The 22,520-nt window shown below is 45.7% G+C and overlaps 1 protein-coding gene across 1 annotated transcript in view; it reads left to right on the top strand.

Moving 5' to 3' along the window:
• Positions 1–22,520, top strand: part of LOC144597961 (procollagen galactosyltransferase 2-like) — a 65,114-nt gene that overhangs the window by 5,986 nt on the left and 36,608 nt on the right. Inside the window, exons 2-5 of the mRNA XM_078407807.1 lie at positions 889–1,006; positions 3,814–3,948; positions 5,092–5,296; positions 22,008–22,127. Of these exons, the coding sequence (XP_078263933.1) occupies positions 889–1,006; positions 3,814–3,948; positions 5,092–5,296; positions 22,008–22,127 (578 nt within the window). The remainder of the gene's footprint in view (positions 1–888; positions 1,007–3,813; positions 3,949–5,091; positions 5,297–22,007; positions 22,128–22,520) is intronic.

Raw genomic sequence — 22,520 nt, 5'->3', positions numbered from 1 at the left:
TTGCAGCCCAGCGGTATGAACATTGACTTCTCCAACTTTAGATAGTTCCTCTGTCCCTCTCTTCCCCTCCCCCTTCCCAGATCTCCCACTATCTTCCTGTCTCCACCTATATCCTTCCTTTGTCCCGCCCCCCTGACATCAGTCTGAAGAAGGGTCTCGACCCGAAACGTCGCCCATTCCTTCTCTCCTGAGATGCTGCCTGACCTGCTGAGTTACTCCAGCATTTTGTGAATAAATACCTTCGATTTGTACCAGCATCTGCAGTTATTTTCTTACTCTATATATCTATATATTTCTATATATATATATACATGTATACATACACTTAAGTACAAACAAACAATAATAGTGCAATAATAGTACAAATAGACAAAGCCAATGCCCCAGTGTCTACCCTCCCAAGTCTCTGTAGTTCGGAGCTTATTGGAGCTTGTGGTGTTTAACAGCCTGATGGCTGTGGGGAGGAAGCTGTTCCTGAACCTGGACGTTACAATTTTCAGGCTCCTGTACCTTCTTCTCGATAACAGGAGTGAAATTTGTTTTATATCAAAGGTAGACACAAAGTGCTGGTTGAACTCAGCAAGTCAGGCAGCAAAAGGAATGGTGATGTTTCGGGTTGGGACCCTTCTTCAGGCACTTTGTCTTGTTCTCGTCACATCACCTTGGTTCAGGGGCCGATCGGCCCACCTTTATTCACTGGGAAAGGAGAATCGCGCGTGGGCTAAATGGACAGTCTTTGCACACTCTGGCCAATTTTCGTCCTTAATGTGTCTCTGCTAGGCCGTTTCTCTCCACTGCCCCGCCTCGTGGGCTGTGGGTGTGACATCTGTTCTTCGTCAATTGGGTTTGGTCCCACCACTGATCCAGCAGCTTTGCCTTGATCTCCAGGTTCTACGCGGATGAAATTGGCCCGAAGCACTGGTCCAGTTCGAGATTCTCGCACATGATGAAACTCAGGCAAACGGCCCTGAAAACAGCCAGGGAGAAGTGGGCAGATTACATCCTGGTAAGTGGACATTCCTTAGTTTAGTTTAGGTTAGTTCAGCTTAGAGATACTGTGTGGAAACAGGCCCCTTCGTTATCCTACACACCAGGGACAATTTAAAATTTGACCAAAGCCAATTAACCTACAAACCTGTAAGTCTTTCAAGTGTGGGAGGAGACCGGAGCACCCGGAGAAAACCCACGCAGTCACAGGGAGAGCGTACAAACTCCGTGCGGACAGCACCCGTAGTCAGGATCGAACCCGGGTCTCTGGCGCTGTGAGGCAGCAACTCTACCGCTACACCACCTAGTTCCTTTACTTCACAGCCTCAATCAAACCAACCCAAGACCCACTTGGCCCCTGGGCCTGGCCAAGATGGCCATTCACGGGTCCAGGCAGTGGACAATCGAGGGTTCTGCCCGAGTCGACTGCCTGCCCCTCTTCCGGGCCTACCTCCGTGCCCGTGTGCCCTTGGAGAGGGAGCACGCGGTGTCCACGTGGACCCTGGAGGCCTTCCGTGAACGCTGGTCACCACAGCGGTTTAGTACATCGTGAATAAGGATAACAACATTGTAATCGGGTGACATCAGTCTGAAGAAGGGTCCCAAGCCGAAACATCGCCCATTCCTTCTCTCCAGAGAGGCTGTCTGACCCGTTGAGTTACTCTAGCATTTTGTGCCTATCTTAGTAATTTGACTGATGTTTACAAACTGCTGGGCGGCTTTGATCTTTCCAGTACTCTGTAACTGTGATTAATTGAATAAAACCTCCATGTCAAGGAAAAAAATGCAGTAAAACCAATCAGATAGTAAGTACCAAGACACTGTCCTGACTATTGATCTTATCCCGAGTTATATTTGGTATTTAAATTCCTAATCCCGAGTGCGTGGAGACTGTAAATGTTTTGTAACTGAAGTCTTAGATAAATGAGATGAATGTGGTTTTTTATGTGGAAAACTCTGATATCATCAAAGGCCAAGCCACTGCATTCCCTTAACAGTCACGTCCTGGTCTCACCCTCTTTTCCCCTCCCCCATCAGCCCAGACCATCACACAAGCCAACCTCCCTTCCACTGGCTCCATCTACACTTGGAGATGGCCTTGGCAAGGCCACCAGCATAATCAAGGAGCAGTCTCCCCCTCTTCTCCCCTCTCCCATCAGGCAAGAGGTACAGAAGTGCAAAAAGTTCCCAGCTGTTATCGGGCAACTGAACCATCCTATCACCAACTAGAGAACGGTCCTGAGCTCCCATCTACCTCATTGGACTATCTTTAATCGGACCTTGTTGGTTTTCATCTTGCACGAAACGTTATTCATGTTATTCCCTTTATCCTTTTATTTTCCCTTTATTGTGGGCGGCACGGTGGCGCAGCGGTAGAGTTGCTGCCTTATAGCGAATGCAGCGCCGGAGACTCAGGTTCGATCCTGACTACGGGCACCGTCTGTACGGAGTTTGTACGTTCTCCCCGTGACCTGCGCGGGTTTTCTCCGAGATCTTCGGTTTCCTCCCACACTCCAAAGACGTACAGGTTTGTAGGTTAATTGGCTGGGCAAATGTAAAAATTATCCCTAGTGGGTGTAGGATAGTGTTAATGTGCGGGGGTCGCTGGGCGGCACGGACTCGGTGGGCCGAAGGGCCTGTTTCTGCGCTGTATCTCTAAATCTAAAAAATAAAAATAAATCTTATTTATCAACAACTAGAGAACGGTCCTGAGCTACCATCTACCTCATTAGAGACACTCGGACTATCTTTAATCTGACTGTTGGTTTTATCTTGCACAAAACGTTATTCATGTTATTCCCTTTATCCTGTATCTGCACACTGGATGGCTTGATTGTAATCATGCACTGTCTTTCCACTGACTGGATCGCACGCAGCTAAAGCTTTTCACTGTAGCTCAGCTCGCGTGCCAATAAATAAACAAATCTAAATCTCAACTCCCCCTGTTTGTGGCAGATGTCTGTGTCTAGGCTGGTTCTTGTCGGTACACGTGACAATAAACTAAATTAAACTAGTGTGTATGAAGGAACTGCAGATGCTAGTTTAAACTGAAGATGGACACAAAATGCTGGAGTAACTCAGCAGGTCAGGCAGCATCTCGGGAGAGAAGGAATGGGCGACGTTTCGGGTCGAGACCCTTCTTCAGACTGGTTAGGGATAAGGGAAACGGGAGATATAGACAAAGATGTGGAGAGATAAAGAACAATGAATGAAAGACATGCAAAAGCGTAATGATGATAAAGAAGACAGGCTGTAAGAAAATAACTGCAGATGCTGGTACAAATCGAAGGTATTTATTCACAAAATGCTGGAGTAACTCAGCAGGTCAGGCAGCATCTCAGGAGAGAAGGAATGGGTGACGTTTTGGGTCGAGACCCTTCTTCAGACTGATGTCAGGGGGGCGGGACAAAGGAAGGATATAGGTGGAGACAGGAAGATAGAGGGAGATCTGGGAAGGAGGAGGGGAAGAGAGGGGCAGAGGAACTATCTAAAGTTGGAGAAGTCAATGTTCATACCGCTGGGCTGCAAGCTGCCCAGGCGAAATATGAGGTGCTGTTCCTCCAATTTCCGGTGGGCCTCACTATGGGACTGGAGGAGGCCCATTTCCTTGATCATCGTTACATTTTTGCATATCTTTCATTCATTGTTCTATATCTCCCCACATCACCGTCGATACCTCTTTCCCCTGACTCTCAGTCTGAAGAAGGGTCTTGACCCAAAACGCCACCCATCCAGTCTCTCCAGAGATGCTGCCTGTCCCGCTGAGTTACTGCAGCGCTTTGTACAAATCAAACTAGTAACTGAGGGAATGTCTTTGTCTTCCAGTTTGTAGATGCGGACAACTTCCTGACGAATGAGCAGACACTGAACATGATGATCGCTGAGAATCTAACCGTGGTCGCCCCCATGCTGGACTCCAGTTCCTTGTACTCAAACTTCTGGTGTGGTATGACCCCGCAGGTACGTCACCTGAAGTCCCACCGGTCCTCAACCCTGTTATTAGGTAAAAATATTTATTAATTCAGTATTTCATCCAAGGAATCATGTCGCTGAGACAATAGACAATAGGTGCAGGAGGAGGCCATTTGGCCCTTCGAGCCAGCACCGCCATTCAATGTGATCATGGCTGATCATTCTCAATCAGTACCCCGTTCCTGCCTTCTCCCCATACCCCCTGACTCCGCTATCCTTAAGAGCTCTATCTAGCTCACTCTTGAATGCATTCAGAGAATTGGCCTCCACTGCCTTCTGAGGCAGAGAATTCCACAGATTCACAACTCTCTGACTGAAAAAGATTTTCCTCATCTCCGTTCTAAATGGCCTACCCCTTTTTCTTAAACTGTAGCCCCTTGTTCTGGACTCCCCCAACATTGGGAACATGTTTCCTGCCTCTAACGTATCCAACCTCTTGATAAGCTTATACGTTTCGATAAGATCTCCTCAGGAGAACATGGATAGGTGACGTTTCAGGTGACTTTCTGCGTGCTGTTCCCATTACAATCGCTCCACTCTTTTAAATCTTTCCGTACATTGTGGGCGGCTTGATGGAATTTATGTATAGTCTTTTCGCTGACTGGATAACACGCAACAAAGAAAGATTCTCGCTGTACCTCACTCAGTACACATGATAATAATAAACTAAACTAAACCGCGTTAACTTTATCAACATGTAGAAACAAAGAACTTTGGAGGCTGGTTAAATAAACAAAAGGACACAGAGTGCTGGAGTAACTCAGCGGGTCAGGCAGCATCTTTGGAGAACATGGATAGGTGACGTTTCACAGAGTGCTGGAGTAACTCAGCGGGTCAGGCAGCATCTGTGGAGAACATGGATAGGTGACGTTTCACAGAGTGCTGGAGTAACTCAGCGGGTCAGACAGCATCTGTGGAGAACATGGATAGGCGACTTATCAGGTCGGGTCTATAGAAGGGTCTCAACCCGAAACGTCATCTATCCATGTTCTCCACAGATGCTGCCTGACCCGCTGTGTCACTCCAGCACTTTGTGTCTATCTTCATTATAAAGTAGCACCTGCAGTTCCTTGCTACACATTCACGTTGATGGTGTTGTAACTTCATTGCTGTTTTTGTCTTTCCGCCCAGGGTTACTACAAGCGGACTCCGGATTATGTTCCCATCCGTGAGTGGAAGCGTTTGGGTTGTTTCCCCGTTCCCATGGTGCATTCGACGTTCCTGATCGACCTGCGCCGGGAAGCGACCACAAGCCTGGCCTTCTTCCCTCCGCATCCCGACTACACCTGGGCTTTCGACGACATCATCGCCTTCTCATTTTCCTCCAAAATGGCAGGTAATTGTTTCCACTTTGTAGGTGGTGCAGTGGTAGAGTTGCTGCCTCACAGCGCCAGAGACCCGAGTTCCATTCCTGACTACGGCCGCTGTCTGCACGGAGTCTGTACTGTGTGTTCTCGTAAGAATTTCATTGTTCTATCTGGGACAATAAAACACTCTTGATTCTCTCTCTTAACTCTCTTAAACTGCGTGGGTTTTCTGCAGGGGCTCCGATTTCCCCCCACACTCCAAAGACGTGCAGGTTTGTAGGTTAATTGGCTCTGTAAAATTGTAAATTGTCCCTGGTGTGTGTCGGGTAGTGCTAGTGTGCGGGGATCGCTGGTCGTCGCGGACTCGGTGGGCCGAAGGGCCTGTTCCTGCACTGCATCTCTAAACTAAACTAAGCTAAATAATTTACAGTGAAAAGTGTTTTTGTTGTGCACTATCCATTCAGCAAATAGATAGTTTCCCTATCAGTCTCGACTCGAAAGGTCTTGACTCGAAACATCCCCTATCACTTTTCTCCAGAGATGCTGCCTGATCCGCTGAGCTACACCACCATTTTGTGACTATCTTCAGTGTAAACCAGCATCTGCACATGATTACAATCAAACCATCCACAGTGTACAGATGCAGGATAAAGGCAATAACGTTCAGTGCAAGATAAAGTCCAGTGAAGTCCGATTAAGGATAGTTCAAAGGTATGAGTCTGAAGAAGGGTCTCGACCCCGAAACTTCACCCATTCCCTCTCTCCTGAGATGCTGCCTGACCCGCTGTGTTACTCCAGCATTTTGTGATACCTTCGATTTGTAACAGCATCTGCAGTTATTTTCCTACACAAGGATAGTTCAAAGGTTTCTAATGAGGACAATGGGAGGTTAGGGCTGCTCTCTAGTTGGTGATGTTATCTGATTGCAACTATAATAATAATAATAATGTATTTTATTTATATAGCGCTTTTCATATACTCAAAGACGCTTTACAGAGATTTAGAGAACATAGGGAAATTAATAAATAGATAAATAAGTAAATAAATAAATGAACAGAGAAAGGAGACAGAAGGTGAGGTGACCTTCAGTGGTTGAAGGCAGTACTGAACAGGTGAGACTTCAGTGATGTTTTGAATGTGGTGAGTGTGGAGGAGTCTCTGACGGTTTGGGGTAGTGAGTTCCATAGGGTGGGAGCAGCGATGGAGAAAGCCCTGTCCCCCCAGGATCTGAGTTTGGTCCGGATGTGGGGGGATAGGAGATTGGCAGCAGCAGAGCGGAGGGTGCAGGTGGGAGTGTGCCTGTGGAGGAGGTCGGTCAGGTAGGATGGGGCCAGGTTATGGAGGGCTTTGTAGGTTATGAGTAGGATTTTGTACTGGATTCTCTGGGGGATGGGGAGCCAGTGGAGTTTATAAAGGACGGGGGTGATATGGTCACGGATCGAGGTGTGTGTGAGTAGACGGGCAGCGGAATTTTGAATGTATTGAAGTTTACTGATGATAGAGGAGGCTGTTGCAGTAGTCCAGACGGGAGGTGATGAAGGCGTGGATGAGGGTTTCTGCAGCTGTGGAGGAGAGGGATGGACGGAGACGGGCAATGTTTTTGAGGTGGAAGAAGGCTGTCTTTGTGATGTGTTTGATGTGTTTGTCGAAGGAGAGGGTTTGATCAAGGATGATTCCAAGATTCCAGATGTGAGGTGAGATGGATACTGGGAGACCATCAATGTTGAGGATGAAGTTTTGGGTGGATTTGGTGAGCGTTTTTGGACCAATGATGATGACCAATGACCAACTGTCTCTGAATCTGGAGGTTTGGAGGTAGTTTTATTTACTTTAGTTTAGATACAGCGCGGAAACAGGCCCTTCGGCCCGCTGAGTCCACACCGACCAGCGATCCCCGCACACCAATACTATCCTACACACACTAGGACAATTTGACATTTTTTTTTATTACCAAGCCAATTAACCTACAAACCTGTACGTCGTTGGAGTGTGGGAGAAAACAGAAGATCTCGGAGAAAACCCATGCAGGTCACAGGGAGAACGTACAAACTCCGTACAGACGGCGCCCGTAGTCAGGATCGAACCCGGGTCTCTGGCGCTGTGAGGCAGCGACTCTACCGCTTCGCCACCGTAGATCTGAAATGCCGTCCAAAGGAGATCCAACTCTCATGTCCCTTCTGCTGATGAATCCCTTGGACTAATCTCTCAGACACTGCTGTGACCATCCCTGAGGAGAAATAGTTGCTCTCTCATTTCCTTTGAAAGCATGCAAAATAAAAAATTAACGATGGGAAAGGAGAGGCAGGAGGCAGGATGTTCCTGTGATAAATCCCTCCAAGAAATAACCTAATTAGAGCTAATAATCCAGTAAATAATTGGAGTTCTAGGTACAGTTTGGTTGCAGGAAAAGCAATGAAAGAGGTCATTGCCTGTAGCACATCTTCAGAACTCTCCATCTCCATCGGAAACAGTACTGGCTGGACCACTGCGCGTATTCCAGATAGCTTAAGTTCATAAATTATAGGAGCAGAATTAGGCCATTTGGCCCATCAAGTCTACGCCACCGTTCAATAATTGCTGGTCTATCGTTCCTTCTCATCCCTGTAACCTTTGACACCCATACTAATCAAGAACACGTCTATCTCCACCTTGATGGCCCCCACAGCCGTCTGTGGCAATGAATTCCACAGATTCACCACCTTCAGGCTAAAGAAATTCCTCCTCATCTCCTTTCCAAAGGTACGTCCTTTCATTCTGTGGCTGTGCCCTCTGGTCCTAGACTCTCCCACGAGTGGAAACATCTTCCCTGCATCCACTCTATCCAGGCCTTTCACTATTCTGTACGTTTCAATGGGGTCCCCCCTCATTCTTCTAAACTCCAGCGAGTACAGGCCCAGTGCCGTGAAACACTCATTATTTGTTAACCCAATCATCCCCGGGAAGTATAACATGCTAACTGGTGTCCCACTAATCAGGCCACATCTCTGTAGGGGTGCCAACTATCTCACTCCCAAATACGGGACAAGGTGACGTAACCACGTGACCTCACCCAGCCAGCGGCCACGTGCTCCCGCTCCACCAATGGCGACTCCAGGGCCGGGAGGCGGGTTGCTATGCAACCTCCGTTAGGCGGCGCCCGGGCCTCCTGACCTAGACTGTCCGGAGCTAAAATGTCGGAAACCTAGATTGTCGGGACCTAAACTGTCGGGTCCTACAGCGTCGGAGCCTGCAGTGTCGGGGCCTGCAATGTCAGGGCCTACAGCGCCTGGGCCTACAGCGTCTGGGCCTATGGGCCTAATACGGGACAAGGGCGCTCCCGTATGGAACAAACCAATTTAGCCCAAAATACGGGATGTCCTGGCCAATACGGGACAGTTGGCCACCCTACATCTCTGCCAACCTTCTATTACCAAAGGATTCTCTATGTGGCTGAGGAACTGATGCAAGGATGAGCAATGTGCTTCAATATTCACTTAGGAGAAGGACATGGTCAGATGGTGAGATCAGTCTGGAGTTTAACCACGTGCCTGGGGAGTTTGACAATAGACAACAGACAATAGGTGCAGGAGGAGGCCATTCAGCCCTTCGAGCCAGCGCCACCATTCAATGTGATCATGGCTGATCATTCTCAATCAGTACCCCGTTCCTGCCTTCTCCCCATATCCCCTGACTCCGCTATCCTTAAGAGCTCTATCTAGCTCTCTCTTGAAAGCATCTGGAGAATTGGCCTCCACTGCCTTCTGAGGCAGAGAATTCCACAGATTTACAACTCTGACTGAAAATGTTTTTCCTCATCTCCGTAATAAATGGCCTACCCCTTATTCTTAAACTGTGGCCCCTGGTCCTGGACTCCCCCAACATTGGGAACATGTTTCCTGCCTCTAATGTGTCCAATCCCTTAATAATCTTATGTTTCAATAAGATCCCCTCTCATCCTTCTAAATTCCAGTGTATACAAGCCCAGTCGCTCCAGTCTTTCAACATACGACAGTCCCGCCATTCCAGGAATTAACCTAGTGAACCTACGCTGCACGCCCTCAATAGCAAGAATATCCTTCCTCAAATTTGGAGACCAAAACTGCACACAGTACTCCAGGTGCAATCTCAATAGGGCCTTGTACAACTGCAGAAGAACCTCTTTGCTCCTATACTCAACTCCTCTTGTCATAAAGGCCAACATGCCATTAGCTTTCTTCACTGCCTGCTGTACCTGCATGCTTCCTTTCAGTGACTGATGCACTAGGACACCCAGATCTCTTTGTACTTCCCCATTTCCTAACTTGACACCATTCAGATAATAACCTGCCTTCCTGTTCATTCCACCAAAGTGGATAACCTCACATTTATCCACATTAAACTGCATCTGCCCACTCACACAACCTGTCCAAGTCACCCTGCATCCTCATAGCATCCTCCTCACAGTTCACACTGCCACCCAGCTTTGTATCATCCGCAAATTTGCTAATGTTACTTTTAATCCCTTCATCTAAGTCATTGATGTATATTGTAAATAGCTACGGTCCCAGCACCCAGCCTTGCGGTACCCCACTAGTCACTGCCTGCCATTTTGAAAGGGACCCGTTAATCCCGACTCTTTGTTTCCTGTCTGCCAACCAATTTTTCTATCCATGTCAGTACCCTACCTCCAATACCATGTGCTCTATCTTTGCCCTCTAATCTCCTATGTGGGACCTTATCAAAAGCTTTCTGAAAGTCCAGGTACACTACATCCACTGGCTCTCCCTTATCCATTTTCCTAGTTACATCCTCAAAAAATTCCAGAAGATTAGTCAAGCATGATTTCCCCTTCGTAAATCCATGCTGACTCGGAATGATCCTGTTACTGCTATCCAAATGCTCCGCAATTTCGTCTTTTATAATTGACTCCAGCATCTTCCCCACCACCGATGTCAGACTAACTGGTCTATACTTTCCCGTTTTCTCTCTCCCTCCTTTCTTAAAAAGTGGGATAACATTAGCTACCCTCCAATCCACAAGAACTGATCCTGAATCTATAGAACATTGGAAAATGATCACCAATGCGTCCACGATTTATAGAGCCACCTCCTTAAGTACCCTGGGATGCAGACCATCAGGCCCTGAGGATTGATCAGCCTTCAGTCCCATCAGTCTACCCAACACCATTTCCTGCCTAATGTGAATTTCCTTCAGTTCCTCCGTCACCCTAGGACCTCTGTGCACTAGAACATCTGGGAGATTGTTGGTGTCTTCCTTAATGAAGACAGATCCAAAGTACCTGTTCAACTCGTCTGCCATTTCCTTGTTCCCCATAATAAATTCACCTGCTTCTGTCTTCAAGGATCTCTTGGGACTCAAGAGACCAAGGGACTCAAGTTTTGAGATTAAGAAGGACTTGTACAACTTTAACATGACCTGACAACAATAGACAATAGACAATAGGTGCAGGAGTAGGCCATTCAGCCCTTCGAGCCAGCACCGCCATTCAATGCGATCATGGCTGATCACTCAATCAGTACCCCGTTCCTGCCTTCTATACTCTAACTGCAGATGCTGGTACAAATCGATTTATTCACAAAATGCTGGAGTAACTCAGCAGGTCAGGCAGCATCTCGGGAGAGAAGGAATCTGTACTCTGAATGATGAAGGCCAATGTGCCGAGAGCTTTCTTGACCACCCTATCTAACTGTGAAGGCACTTTCAAGGAATTATGTGCCAGCAATGCTTCCAAGATGGCGCCCAACCCAGGCGACTATTTGCGTGCTAGCCACAGAAGCAGATCTACAATCACATATTACAATCGCTCCACACTCTTAAATCTCTATTCCTACAGCACCATTTCTTACTTTAACTATGATTACCTTGCACTAAACATTATTCCCTTATCATATATCTATACACTGTAAATGGCCTGATTGTAATCATGCATTGTCTTTCCGCTGGCTGGATAGCGCGCAACAAAAGCCTATCACTGTACCTCGGTGCACGTGACAATAAATTAATCTGCACTCCTAGATCCCCCTGCTCTACAACGCTCCACAGAAGTTGGGTAAACTGGGATTGCTTTCTCTAGCATGTCGGAGGTTGAGTGGAGACCAGATAGAAATATATAAAATTATCAGAGAAGGTGTGAGACAAGGTTGCAGAGTTGCAGATTGTGAAGCAAGAGGGGGGGGGAAAGTAGTTGGAAAAGCGGTACAGTGGAAACGAGATGTAGGTGGGAGTGGGAGTCACAGGAGAGGGAAGGGGGGAGAGAGGTGGACGTGGGGGAGAATCCTTACCTTTAGATACAATGCATATGTGTGCAAACTCTGTTACAAGTCGTCCAGTGCATTGTTTTGCAATGACCCTTGTTAAAAGCATGGTGAAGGTCTAATAGGAACTCAAACCAAACTGCTCAGTCCAACTTGCCCTCCCTGATCTCCCAGTTGCCAAACACTTTAACTCCTCCTCCCATTCCCACACTGACCTTTCTGTCCTGGGCCTCCTCCATTGTCAGAGTGAGGCCCAGCGCAAATTGGAGGAACATCACCTCATATATTGCTTGGCCAACTTACAACCCAGCCGTGTGACATTGATTTCTCTAAGTTCAGGTCGCCCCGGCACTCTCTCCCCGCCCCTCCCCCACCTAAGTCGTTGTACTCGTTTCAATGTCATCTTTGTTGAGTTTCATTGTCTGTAACTCGTTTTCACCTAGCCCACAGCCACCAATGGCCTGTTCCCTTTATCATCGTCGCTTTTTTGCATGTCTTTCATTTATTTGTTCTTTATCTCTCTACATCAACGTCTATATCTCTCGTTTCCCTCTCCCCAGACTCTTAGTCTGAAGAAGGGTCTCGACCCGAAACGTCACCTATCCATGTTCTCCAGAGATGCCGCCTGACCCGCTGAGTTACTCCAGCACTCTGTGAAACGTCACCTATCCATGTTCTCCAGAGATGCTGCCTGACCCGCTGAGTTACTCCAGTGTTTTGCGTCTGTCTTCGATGTAAACCAGCATTAAAGTTGCGCAAAGCTCATTCCCACTTTAGATTAATAAAGGAAGTAAATGACTAAGAACCAAAATCATGAATCCATTGCCAACAGCAGTTCTTCATTAGATCATGATGTGGTGGCTTAGATTGTGGTCCCTGGGTAGTTATTGGCCTTGTTAACGCTTAGATCTTCATGTACCAAAGAAAATCACTCTGCCCCTGGGGATAGATGGCGATATGGAAACAATCAAAGGTCATACTTTATTGATGCAATTGTGTTTTCCTGTCTTTAATTTGAATTTATCACGGAGGCACACAGTTCTTGTAATTGTGAACAGATAACTAACTGAATCATCCCACCACAACCAGAGAGCAGTGCTGAACTACCATCTACCTCATTGGTGATCCTCAGACTATCCTTGATCGGACTTTGCTGGCTTTACCTTGCACTAAACGTTATTCCCTTATCACGTATCGACACACTGTAAATGGCTCAATTGTAATCATGTATTGTCTTTCTGCTGACTGGTCAGCACGCAACAAAAGTGTTTCACTGTACCTCAGTACACGTGGCAATAAACTAAACTATACTGAACTCATAGAGTCATAGAGTGATACAGTGTGGAAACAGGCCCTTCGCCCAACTTGCCCACACCGGTCAACATGTCCCAGGTACTTGGGTCCCACCTGCCTGCATCTCGTCCATGTTCCTCTAAACCTGTCCTGTCCGTGTACCTGCCTAACTGTTTCTTAAACATTGGTATAGTCCCAGCCTCAACTACCTCCTCTGGCAGCTTGTTCCACACACCCACCACCCTCTGTGTGGAAAAGTTACCCCTCAGATTCCTATTAAATCTTTTCCCCTTCACCTTAAATCTATGTCCTCTGGTCCTCGATTCACCAACTCTGGGCAAGAGACTGTGCATCTTACCCGATCTATTCCTCTCATGATTTTGTACACCTCTATAAGGTCCCCTCTCATCCTCCTGCGCTCCATGGAATAGAGACCCAGCCTACTCAACCTCTCCCTGTAGCTCACACCCTCTAGTCCTGGCAACATCCTCGTAAATCTTCTCTGTTCCCTTCCCAGCTTGATAGCATCTGTCCTATAACACGGTGCCCAGAACTGATCAAAAGACTCTAATTGTTGCCTCACCAATGTCTTATACAAGTGCAACATGACCTCCCAATTTCTATACTCAATACTCTGACTGATGAACTACTTCTTCTCCACACCACTCTTTGATGGAGTAATCCCACGTGATCAGTTTAGTAATCTAATGTTTATTGATCTAGTGTTAGTAATCTGGTGAATTGAATTGAATAAATTTTATTAGCCACGTATGTACACATACAAGGAATGTGCCTTGGTGCTTTGCAACAGCACGACATACAATCAACAATTAAGAATAAAACATTATAATTTAAACATGTGAAGAATGAAATAGAATACTAGAGCAAAAGGAGGCTACAGACTTTTGGTTATTGAGTAGAGCTGCTACTCGCGGAAAAAAAGCTGTTTTATGTCTGGCTGTGGCTGCTTTGACAGTCCGGAGTCGCCTTCCAGAGGGAAGTGCTTCAAAGAGTTTGTGGCCAGGGTGAGAGGGGTCAGAGATGATCTTGCCCGCTTGCTTCCTGGCCCTTGCAGTGTACAGTTCGTCAATGGGGGGAAGGTTGCAGCCAACAACCTTCTCAGCTGATCGAATGATTCGTTGCAGCCTCCGGATGTCGTGCTTGGTGGCTGAGCCAAACCAGACCATGATGGAGAAGGTGAGGACGGACTCAATGATAGCGGTATAAAAATGGAAGTCAAAATCCCCTTTTTTCCTGAAGAAAGCAACCAACCAAACATTCTGGGTCGGGCCAGGTCAGCCGCTGGCACACCGACCGACCGACCCAGTGGCCCAGGACACCTTGGCCTTTAAGTCCAAGATTAGACTCGGTACTGTTAAGGGCTTTGAGACTTGAAAGGCACAAGTTGGCACCAGTCTCGTGATGTACTGCCTCGGTGAAGTCTGCTATTCTTTTTGTCCATTTAGAGATACAGCATGAAATCAGAACCACTGTGCCCGCGCTGACTGGCGAACACGGTGGTGCAGCGGTAGAGCTACTGCTTTGCAGCGCCAGAGACACGGGTTCGATCCTGACTACGGACGCCGTCTGTACGGAGCTTGTACGTTCTTCCCGTGACCTGCACGGGTTTTCTCCGAGATCTTCAGTTTCCCCTCACACTCAAAAGACGTGCAGGTTTGTAGTTTACTTAGCTTGGTATAAATGTAAATTGTCCCTAGTGTGCGCAGGATAGTGTTAATGTGTGGGGATTGCTGGTCGGCGCGGACTCGGTGGGCTGAAGGGCCTGTTTCCGCGCTGTATCAATAAACCCCGCACATTAACATTATCCTGCACACACTAGGGACAATTTACATTTATACCAAACCAAATAACATACTCTTTGGAGTGTGGGAGGAGACCGGAGAAAGCCCACAGGGAGAACGTACAAACTCCGTACAGACAGCACCCGTAGTCAGGATCGAACCTGGATCTCCAGTGCTGTAAGGCAGCAACTCTACTGCTGCGCCACCATGCTACACTACACTACACTACACTACACTACACTACACTACACTACACTACACTACACTACACTACACTACACTACACTACACTACACTACACTACACTACACTACACTACACTACACCACACTACACTACACTACATTACACTACACTACACTACACTACACTACACTACACTACACTTCTTGCACTACAATCATTGCACTTTTTGGCCCTATCCTATGATTGTGCTTATCTATAGTGTAAGAAAATAACTGCAGATGCTGGTACAAATCGAAGGTATTTATTTCACAAAATGCTGGAGTAACTCAGCAGGTCAGGCAGCATCTCGGGAGAGAAGGAATGGGTGACGTTTCGGGTCGAGACCCTTCTTCAGACTGATGTCAGGGGGGGCAGGACAAAGGAAGGATATAGGTGGAGACAGGAAGATAGAGGGAGAACTGGGAAGGGGGAGGGGAAGAGAGGGACAGAGGAACTAAAGTTGGAGAAGTCAATGTTCATACCACTGGGCTGCAAGCTGCTCAAGCGAAATATGGGGTGCTGTTCCTCCAATTTCCGGTGGGTCTCACTATGGCACTGGAGGAGGTCCATGACAGAAAGGTCAGACTGGGAGTGGGAGGGGGAGTTGAAGTGCTCAGCCACCGGGAGATCAGGTTGGTTAACGCGGACCGAGCGTAGGTGTTGAGGGAAACGATCGCCGAGCCTGCGTTTGGTTTCGCCGATGTAAATAAGTTGACATCTAGAGCAGCGGATGCAATAGATGAGGTTGGAGGAGGTGCAGGTGAACCTCTGTCTCACCTGGAAAGACTGTTTGGGTCCTTGGATGGAGTCGAGGGGGGAGGTAAAGGGACAGGTGTTGCATCTCGTGCGGTTGCAGGGGAAAGTGCCTGGGGATGGGGTGGTTTTGGTAGGAAGGGACGAGTGGACCAGGGAGTTACGGAGGGAACGGTCTCTGCGGAACGCAGAAAGGGGAGGGGATGGGAAGATGTGGCCAGTGGTGGGGTCCCATTGTAGGTGACCCCACTGTAGGTGCTTATCTGTAGTATGATTTTATTGGGTTGTATGCAAAACAAAGAATTTCACTGTACTTGGTACATGTGACGATGAAGTATTATTGAATCATTAGATTCAATGCCTGAGGAAGGATCAATTTGTTCATCTCTCCCGAGAAGAAGGGTCATTACCTGAAAGGAAAGTCTGAAGAAGTGCCCCGACCCAAAACGTCACCTGTCCACGTTCTACCTGACCCGCTGAGATACCGAATAATGAAAGGTCTAGATGTGGAGGTGGAGAGGATAGTTCAAGTAGTAAGAGAGTCTAGGACCAGAAGTCAGGATAAAAGGATGTACCTTTGGAATAGAGATAGGAGATAGCCAGAGGGTGGTGAATCTGTGGAATTCATTGCCAAGATGGCTATGGAGGCCGTCAGTTGCTATTTTTGAAGCAAAGTTATTGATTAGTACGGGTGTCAAAGGTTAGAGGGATACGGCAGGAGAATGGGGTTGAGAGGGAAAAATAGATCAGCCATGATTGAACGGCGGAGGAGATTCGATGGGCCGAATGGCCTCATTCTGCTCCTATGTCTTTTGGCCTCATGGTCATACTCCATCACTTTGTGTCTTTTTTTGGTAAACCAGCATCTCCAATTCCTTGAGTCTACATTTGCAGCAGGTTTTCTGATTCTATCTTTAAACAAGCTGAATTGTGGGTACAAATACTGCACATACAAATACAAATACAGCAGCAATCAGCAGTAGCAGCAGCAGCAATCAGCAGCAATCAGCAGTAGCAGCAGCAGCAGCAATCAGCAGTAGCAGTAGCAGCAGCAGCAGCAGCAATCAGCAGTAGCAGCAGCAGCAATCAGCAGTAGCAGCAGCAGCAATCAGCAGTAGCAGCAGCAGCAATCAGCAGTAGCAGCAGCAGCAATCAGCAGTAGCAGCAGCAGCAATCAGCAGCAGCAATCAGCAATAGCAGCAGCAGCAACCAGCAGCAGCAGTAGGCAGCAGCAGCAAGCAGCACCAAGCTGTGTTACTTGGGAAGTAGTGTGTGGGGATTGTGTGGGGATAGTAAGGAGTAAGACCTGTGTGATCTCCCGGACTAGTTTCGATCGCCTAGCTTGGGGTCGGAGAGGAATTTCCCGGATTTTTTCCCAAATTGGCCTGGGTTTTTTATCCGGTTTTTCGCCTCTCCCAGGAGATCACTCAGTTCTTTTGGGTGGGCGGTTGGAGCGGTTGGAGTAACCGAGCGCGGGGCTTTGTTTGGAGAGTATGACTGCCAGGGCAGTTTTTTGTTCTGGGTGTCGGATGTGGGGAATCTGGGAGTCTGATAGTCTTCCAGACATCCACATCTGCGCCAGGTGTGACGAGATGGGGCTCCTAAGGGACCGTATTAGGAACCTGGAGCGGCAGATTGATGACCTCCGTCTGATCAGGGAGAGTGAGGAGGTTATAGATAGGAGTTACAGAGAGGTGGTCACTCCTAGACCAGGGGAGGTAGACAAGTGGGTCACTGTTAGGGGGGGCAAGGAACAGAGGCAGGGACTAGGGAGTACCCCGGTGGCTGTACCCCTTGGAAATAAGTACTCCTGTTTAAGTACTGTTGGGGGGGACAGCCTACCTGGGGGCAACAACGGTGCCCGGGCCTCTGGCAAGGAGTCCGGCCCTGTTGCTCAGAAGGGTAGGGAAAGGAAGAGGAGAGCAGTAGTAATAGGGGACTCTATAGTGAGGGGGTCAGATAGGCGTTTCTGTGGACGCAGTCGGGAGACCCGGATGGTGGTTTGCCTCCCTGGTGCCGGTGTCCGGGATGTGTCTGAGCGTGTCCAGGATATCCTGAAAGGGGAGGGAGAGGAGCCAGAGGTCGTGGTACATATAGGTACCAACAATATAGGTAGGATAAGGGAAGAGGTCCTGAAAGGAGAATTCAGGGGGCTAGGAAGAGAGTTAAAAAAAAGGACTTCCAAAGTAATAATCTCAGGCTTACTGCCTGTGCCACGCGATAGTGAGAATAGGAATGGAGTGAGGTGGAGGATAAATACGTGGCTGAGGAACTTGTGCAGGGAGCAGGGATTCAAGTTTCTGGATCATTGGGACCTCTTCTGGGGGAAGTATGACCTGTACAAAAAGGACGGGTTGCATCTGAACCCGAGGGGAACCAATATCCTGGCGGGGAGATTTGCTAAAATAACTGCGGAGACTTTAAACTAGTACGGTTGGGGGGAGGGACTCAAACACAGATAGCCAATAGGCAGTGTGTGAGGCAGGAGGCAGAAAAGGGAAACACTCAGACCCAATATGTAGGAGAGAAAGAAGGGAAAAGAAATAAACTGAGAATAAGAAATGATGGGTCCCTTAAATGTGTATATTTTAATGCTAGGAGCATTGTAAGAAAGGTGGATGAGTTTAGAGCCTGGATTGACATCTGGAAGTATGATGTTGTGGCGATCCGTGAAACATGGTTGCAGGAGGGTTGCGATTGGCAATTAAATATTCTAGGATTTCATTGTTTCAGATGTGATAGAATCGGAGGGGCAAGAGGTGGGGGTGTTGCATTGCTTGTCAGGGAGGATATCACAGCAGTGCTTTGGCAGGGCAGACTAGAAGGCTCGATTAAGGAGGCTGTTTGGGTGGAACTCAGAAATGAGAAAGGTTTAGCAACACTTATAGGGGTGTATTATAGACCGCCAAATAGGGAACGAGAATTGGAAGAGCAAATATGTAAGGAGATAGCAGATATTAGTAGTAAGCACAGAGTGGTGATTGTGGGTGATTTCAATTTTCCGTATATAGACTGGGAATCACATTCTGTTAAAGTCAAGTCAAGTCAAGTCAATTTATTTGTATAGCACATTTAAAAACAACCCACGTTGACCAAAGTGCTGCACATCTGACCAGGAAAGGGCTGGATGGTTTGGAGTTTGTAAAATGTGTGCAGGATAGTTTTTTGCAGCAATACGTAGAGGTGCCTACCAGAGAAGGGGCAGTGTTGGACCTCCTGTTAGGAAATGAGATGGGTCAGGTGACGGAGGTATGTGTTGAGGAGCACTTTGGGTCTAGTGATCACAATGCCATTAGTTTCAATATCATTATGGAGAAGGTCAAATCTGGACCAAGGGTTGAGATTTTGGATTGGAGAAAGGCTAATTTTGAGGAGATGAGAAAGGATTTAAAAGGAGTGAAATGGAAATTGTTGTTTTATGAAAAGGATATAATAGAGAAATGGAGGATATTTAAAGGTGAAATTTTGAGAGTACAGAGTCTTTATGTCCCTGTTCGGTGGAAAGGAAAGAATAATAATTTGAAAGAGCCGTGGTTTTCCAGGGAAATTGGACACTTGGTTCGGAAAAAGAGGGAGGTATACAATAAATATAAGCGGCAGGGAGTAAATGAGGTTCTTGAGGAATATAAAGAATGTAAAAGGAATCTTAAAAAGGAAATTAGAAAAGCGAAAAAAAGATATGAGGCTGCTTTGGCAAGTAATGTAAAAGTAAACCCCAAGGGGTTCTACAGATATGTCAATAGCAAAAGGATAGTGAGGGATAAAATTGGTCCATTAGAGAGTCAGAGTGGACAGCTATGTGCTGAGCCGGAAGAAATGGGGGAGATATTAAACAATTTCTTTTCTTCGGTATTTACCGAGGAGAAGGATATTGAATTATGTGAGGTAAGCGAAACAAGTAGAGTAGTGATGGAAATTAGGAGGATTAAAGAAGAGGAGGTACGGACACTTTTGAAGAATATAAAAGTGGATAAGTCTCCAGGTCCTGATAGGATATTCCTTAGGACATTGAGGGAAGTTAGTGCAGAAATAGCAGGGGCTATGACGGAAATATTTCAAACGTCATTAGAAACAGGGATGGTGCCGGAAGATTGGCGCATTGCGCATGTTGTGCCTTTGTTTAAAAAAGGTTCTAAAAGTAAACCTAGCAATTATAGACCTATTAGTTTGACGTCTGTGGTGGGAAAATTAATGGAAAAGATACTTAGGGACAATATATATAATTATTTGGATAATCAAGGCCTGATTAGAAACAGTCAACATGGATTTGTGCCTGGAAGGTCATGTTTGACTAATCTTCTTGAATTTTTTGAAGAGGTTACCAGGGAAATTGATAAGGGCAAGGCTGTGGATGTTGTCTATATGGACTTCAGTAAGGCATTTGACAAGGTTCCACATGGAAGGTTGATTAAGAAGGTTAAATCGTTGGGTATTAATAGTGAGGTTGCAAGATGGATTCAACAATGGCTGAATGGGAGATACCAGAGGGTAATGGTTGACAATTGTATGTCAGGTTGGAGGCCAGTGTCTAGTGGAGTGCCCCAAGGATCTGTGTTGGATCCACTGTTGTTTGTCATTTACATTAATGATCTGGATGATGGTGTGGCAAATTGGATTAGTAAATATGCAGATGATACTAAGATAGGTGGAGTAGTTGATAGTGAGGTAGATTTTCAAAGTCTACAGAGAGACTTGGGCCTTTTGGAAGGGTGGGCTGAAAGATGGCAGATGGAGTTTAATGCTGATAAGTGTGAGGTGCTGCATTTTGGTAGGACAAATCAAAATAGGACGTACAGGGTAAATGGTAGGGAATTGAGGAATGCAGTGGAACAGAGGGATCTGGGAATAACTGTGCATTGTTCCCTGAAGGTGGAATCTCATGTGGATAGGGTGGTGGAGAAGGCGTTTGGTATGCTTGCCTTTATAAATCAGAGCATCGAGTATAGAAGTTGGGATGTAATGTTGAAATTGTACAGGGCATTGGTGAGGCTGAATCTGGAGTATGGTGTGCAGTTCTGGTCGCCAAATTATAGGAAGGATGTCGACAAAATGGAGAGGGTACAGAGGAGATTTACTAGAATGTTGCCTGGGTTTCAGCACTTAGGCTACAGAGAGAGGTTGAACAGGTTGGGTCTTTATTCTTTGGAGCGTAGAAGGTTGAGGGGGGACTTGATAGAGGTTTTTAAAATTTTGAGAGGGACGGACAGAGTTGACGTGGGTAGGCTTTTCCCTTTGAGAGTGGGGAAGATTCCAACAAGGGGACATAGCTTCAGAATTGAGGGACAAAGGTTTAGGGGTAACATGAGGGGGAACTTCTTTACTCAGAGGGTTGTGGCTGTATGGAATGGGCTTCCGGTGGAAGTGGTGGAGGCTGGCTCGATTTTATTATTTAAGAGTAAATTGGATAGGTATATGGATAGGAGGGGATTGGAGGGTTATGGTCTGAGTGCAGGTAGATGAGACTAGGTCAGGGAGAATGGTCGGCGTGGACTGGTAGGGCCGGACAGGCCTGTTTCCATGCTGTAGTTGTTATATGTTATATGTGTTATACTGGGCACTTAGCTGTGAAGGAAGGAAATGCAGATGCTGGGTTACACCAAAGATCGACACACAATCCTGGTTCTAATTGAACATATTATTAGTAATTATATGAGTAATTATTAGTATATTATTATTATTATTATTATTATTATTATTATTATTATTATTATTATTATTATTATTATTATTATTATTATTATTATTATTATTATTATATCTACCGGTATTATTATTATTATTATTGTTGTTGTTGTTGATATTATTATTGTTCTTATAGTTGTTAATGTTATTATTATTATTGTTCTTAATGTTGATGTTGTTGTTGTTGTTGTTGTTGTTATTATTATTATTATTTTTATTATTATTTTTATTATTATTATTATTATTGGTGTTGTTATTATTGTTCTTAAAGTTGTTAATGTTATTATTATTGTTGTTATTATTATTGTTCTTATTGTTGATATTATTATTATTATTATTATTGTTGTTCTTATCGTTGTTGATGTTATTATTATTATTATTATTATTATTATTATTGTTGTTGTTGTTGATGTTGTTATTATTATTATTATTATTATTATTATTGTTGTTGATGTTATTATTATTATTATCATTATTATTATTGTTCTTATTGTTGTTGATGTTATTATTATTATTATTATTGTTGTTGATGTTATTGATGTTATTGATGTTATTGTTATTATTATTATTATTGTTCTTGATATTATTATTATTATTATTATTATTATTATTATTATTATTATTATTATTATTATTATTATTATTATTATTATTATTATTATTATTTTATTATTTTATTATTTTATTATTTTATTATTTTATTATTATTATTATTATTATTATTATTATTATTATTATCTGTCCCATTCTAGGCATCCAGATGCACGTATGCAACAGGGAACAGTACGGCTATCTACCGGTACCCCTGAAGGCAGATCAGACCTTGGAAGAGGACGTTGAAAGCTTTGTGCACATTCTGCTGGAGAGAATGAGTGAGTTGATCAGTTGACATAAACAGGGCACACAGCCAGATGAGGCCGGGACTTAGCAATGAGCAGAGAACAGAATAGTAGTGAAACAAGGAGATTAGGGACCTGAATCAGTGGAAGGAAGAGACACCAAGTGCTGGAGTAACTCAATAGGTCAGGCAGCATCTACAGAGATAGACACAAAAAGCTGGAGTCACTCAGCGGGGCAGGCAACATCTCTGGAGAGAAGGAATGGGTGACGTTTCGGGTCGAGACCCTTCTTCAGACTGGTTGGGGATAAGGGAAACGAGAGATATAGACGGTGATGTGGAGAGATAAAGAACAATGAATGAAAGATATGCAAGAAAAGTAACAATGATAAAGGAAACAGGCCATTGTAAGCTGTGTGTAGGGTGA

Source organism: Rhinoraja longicauda, chromosome 11 (assembly GCF_053455715.1).
Source record: "Rhinoraja longicauda isolate Sanriku21f chromosome 11, sRhiLon1.1, whole genome shotgun sequence".
Lineage (NCBI taxonomy): Eukaryota > Metazoa > Chordata > Chondrichthyes > Rajiformes > Arhynchobatidae > Rhinoraja > Rhinoraja longicauda.
This window is presented reverse-complemented; position numbering and strand designations above follow the sequence as displayed.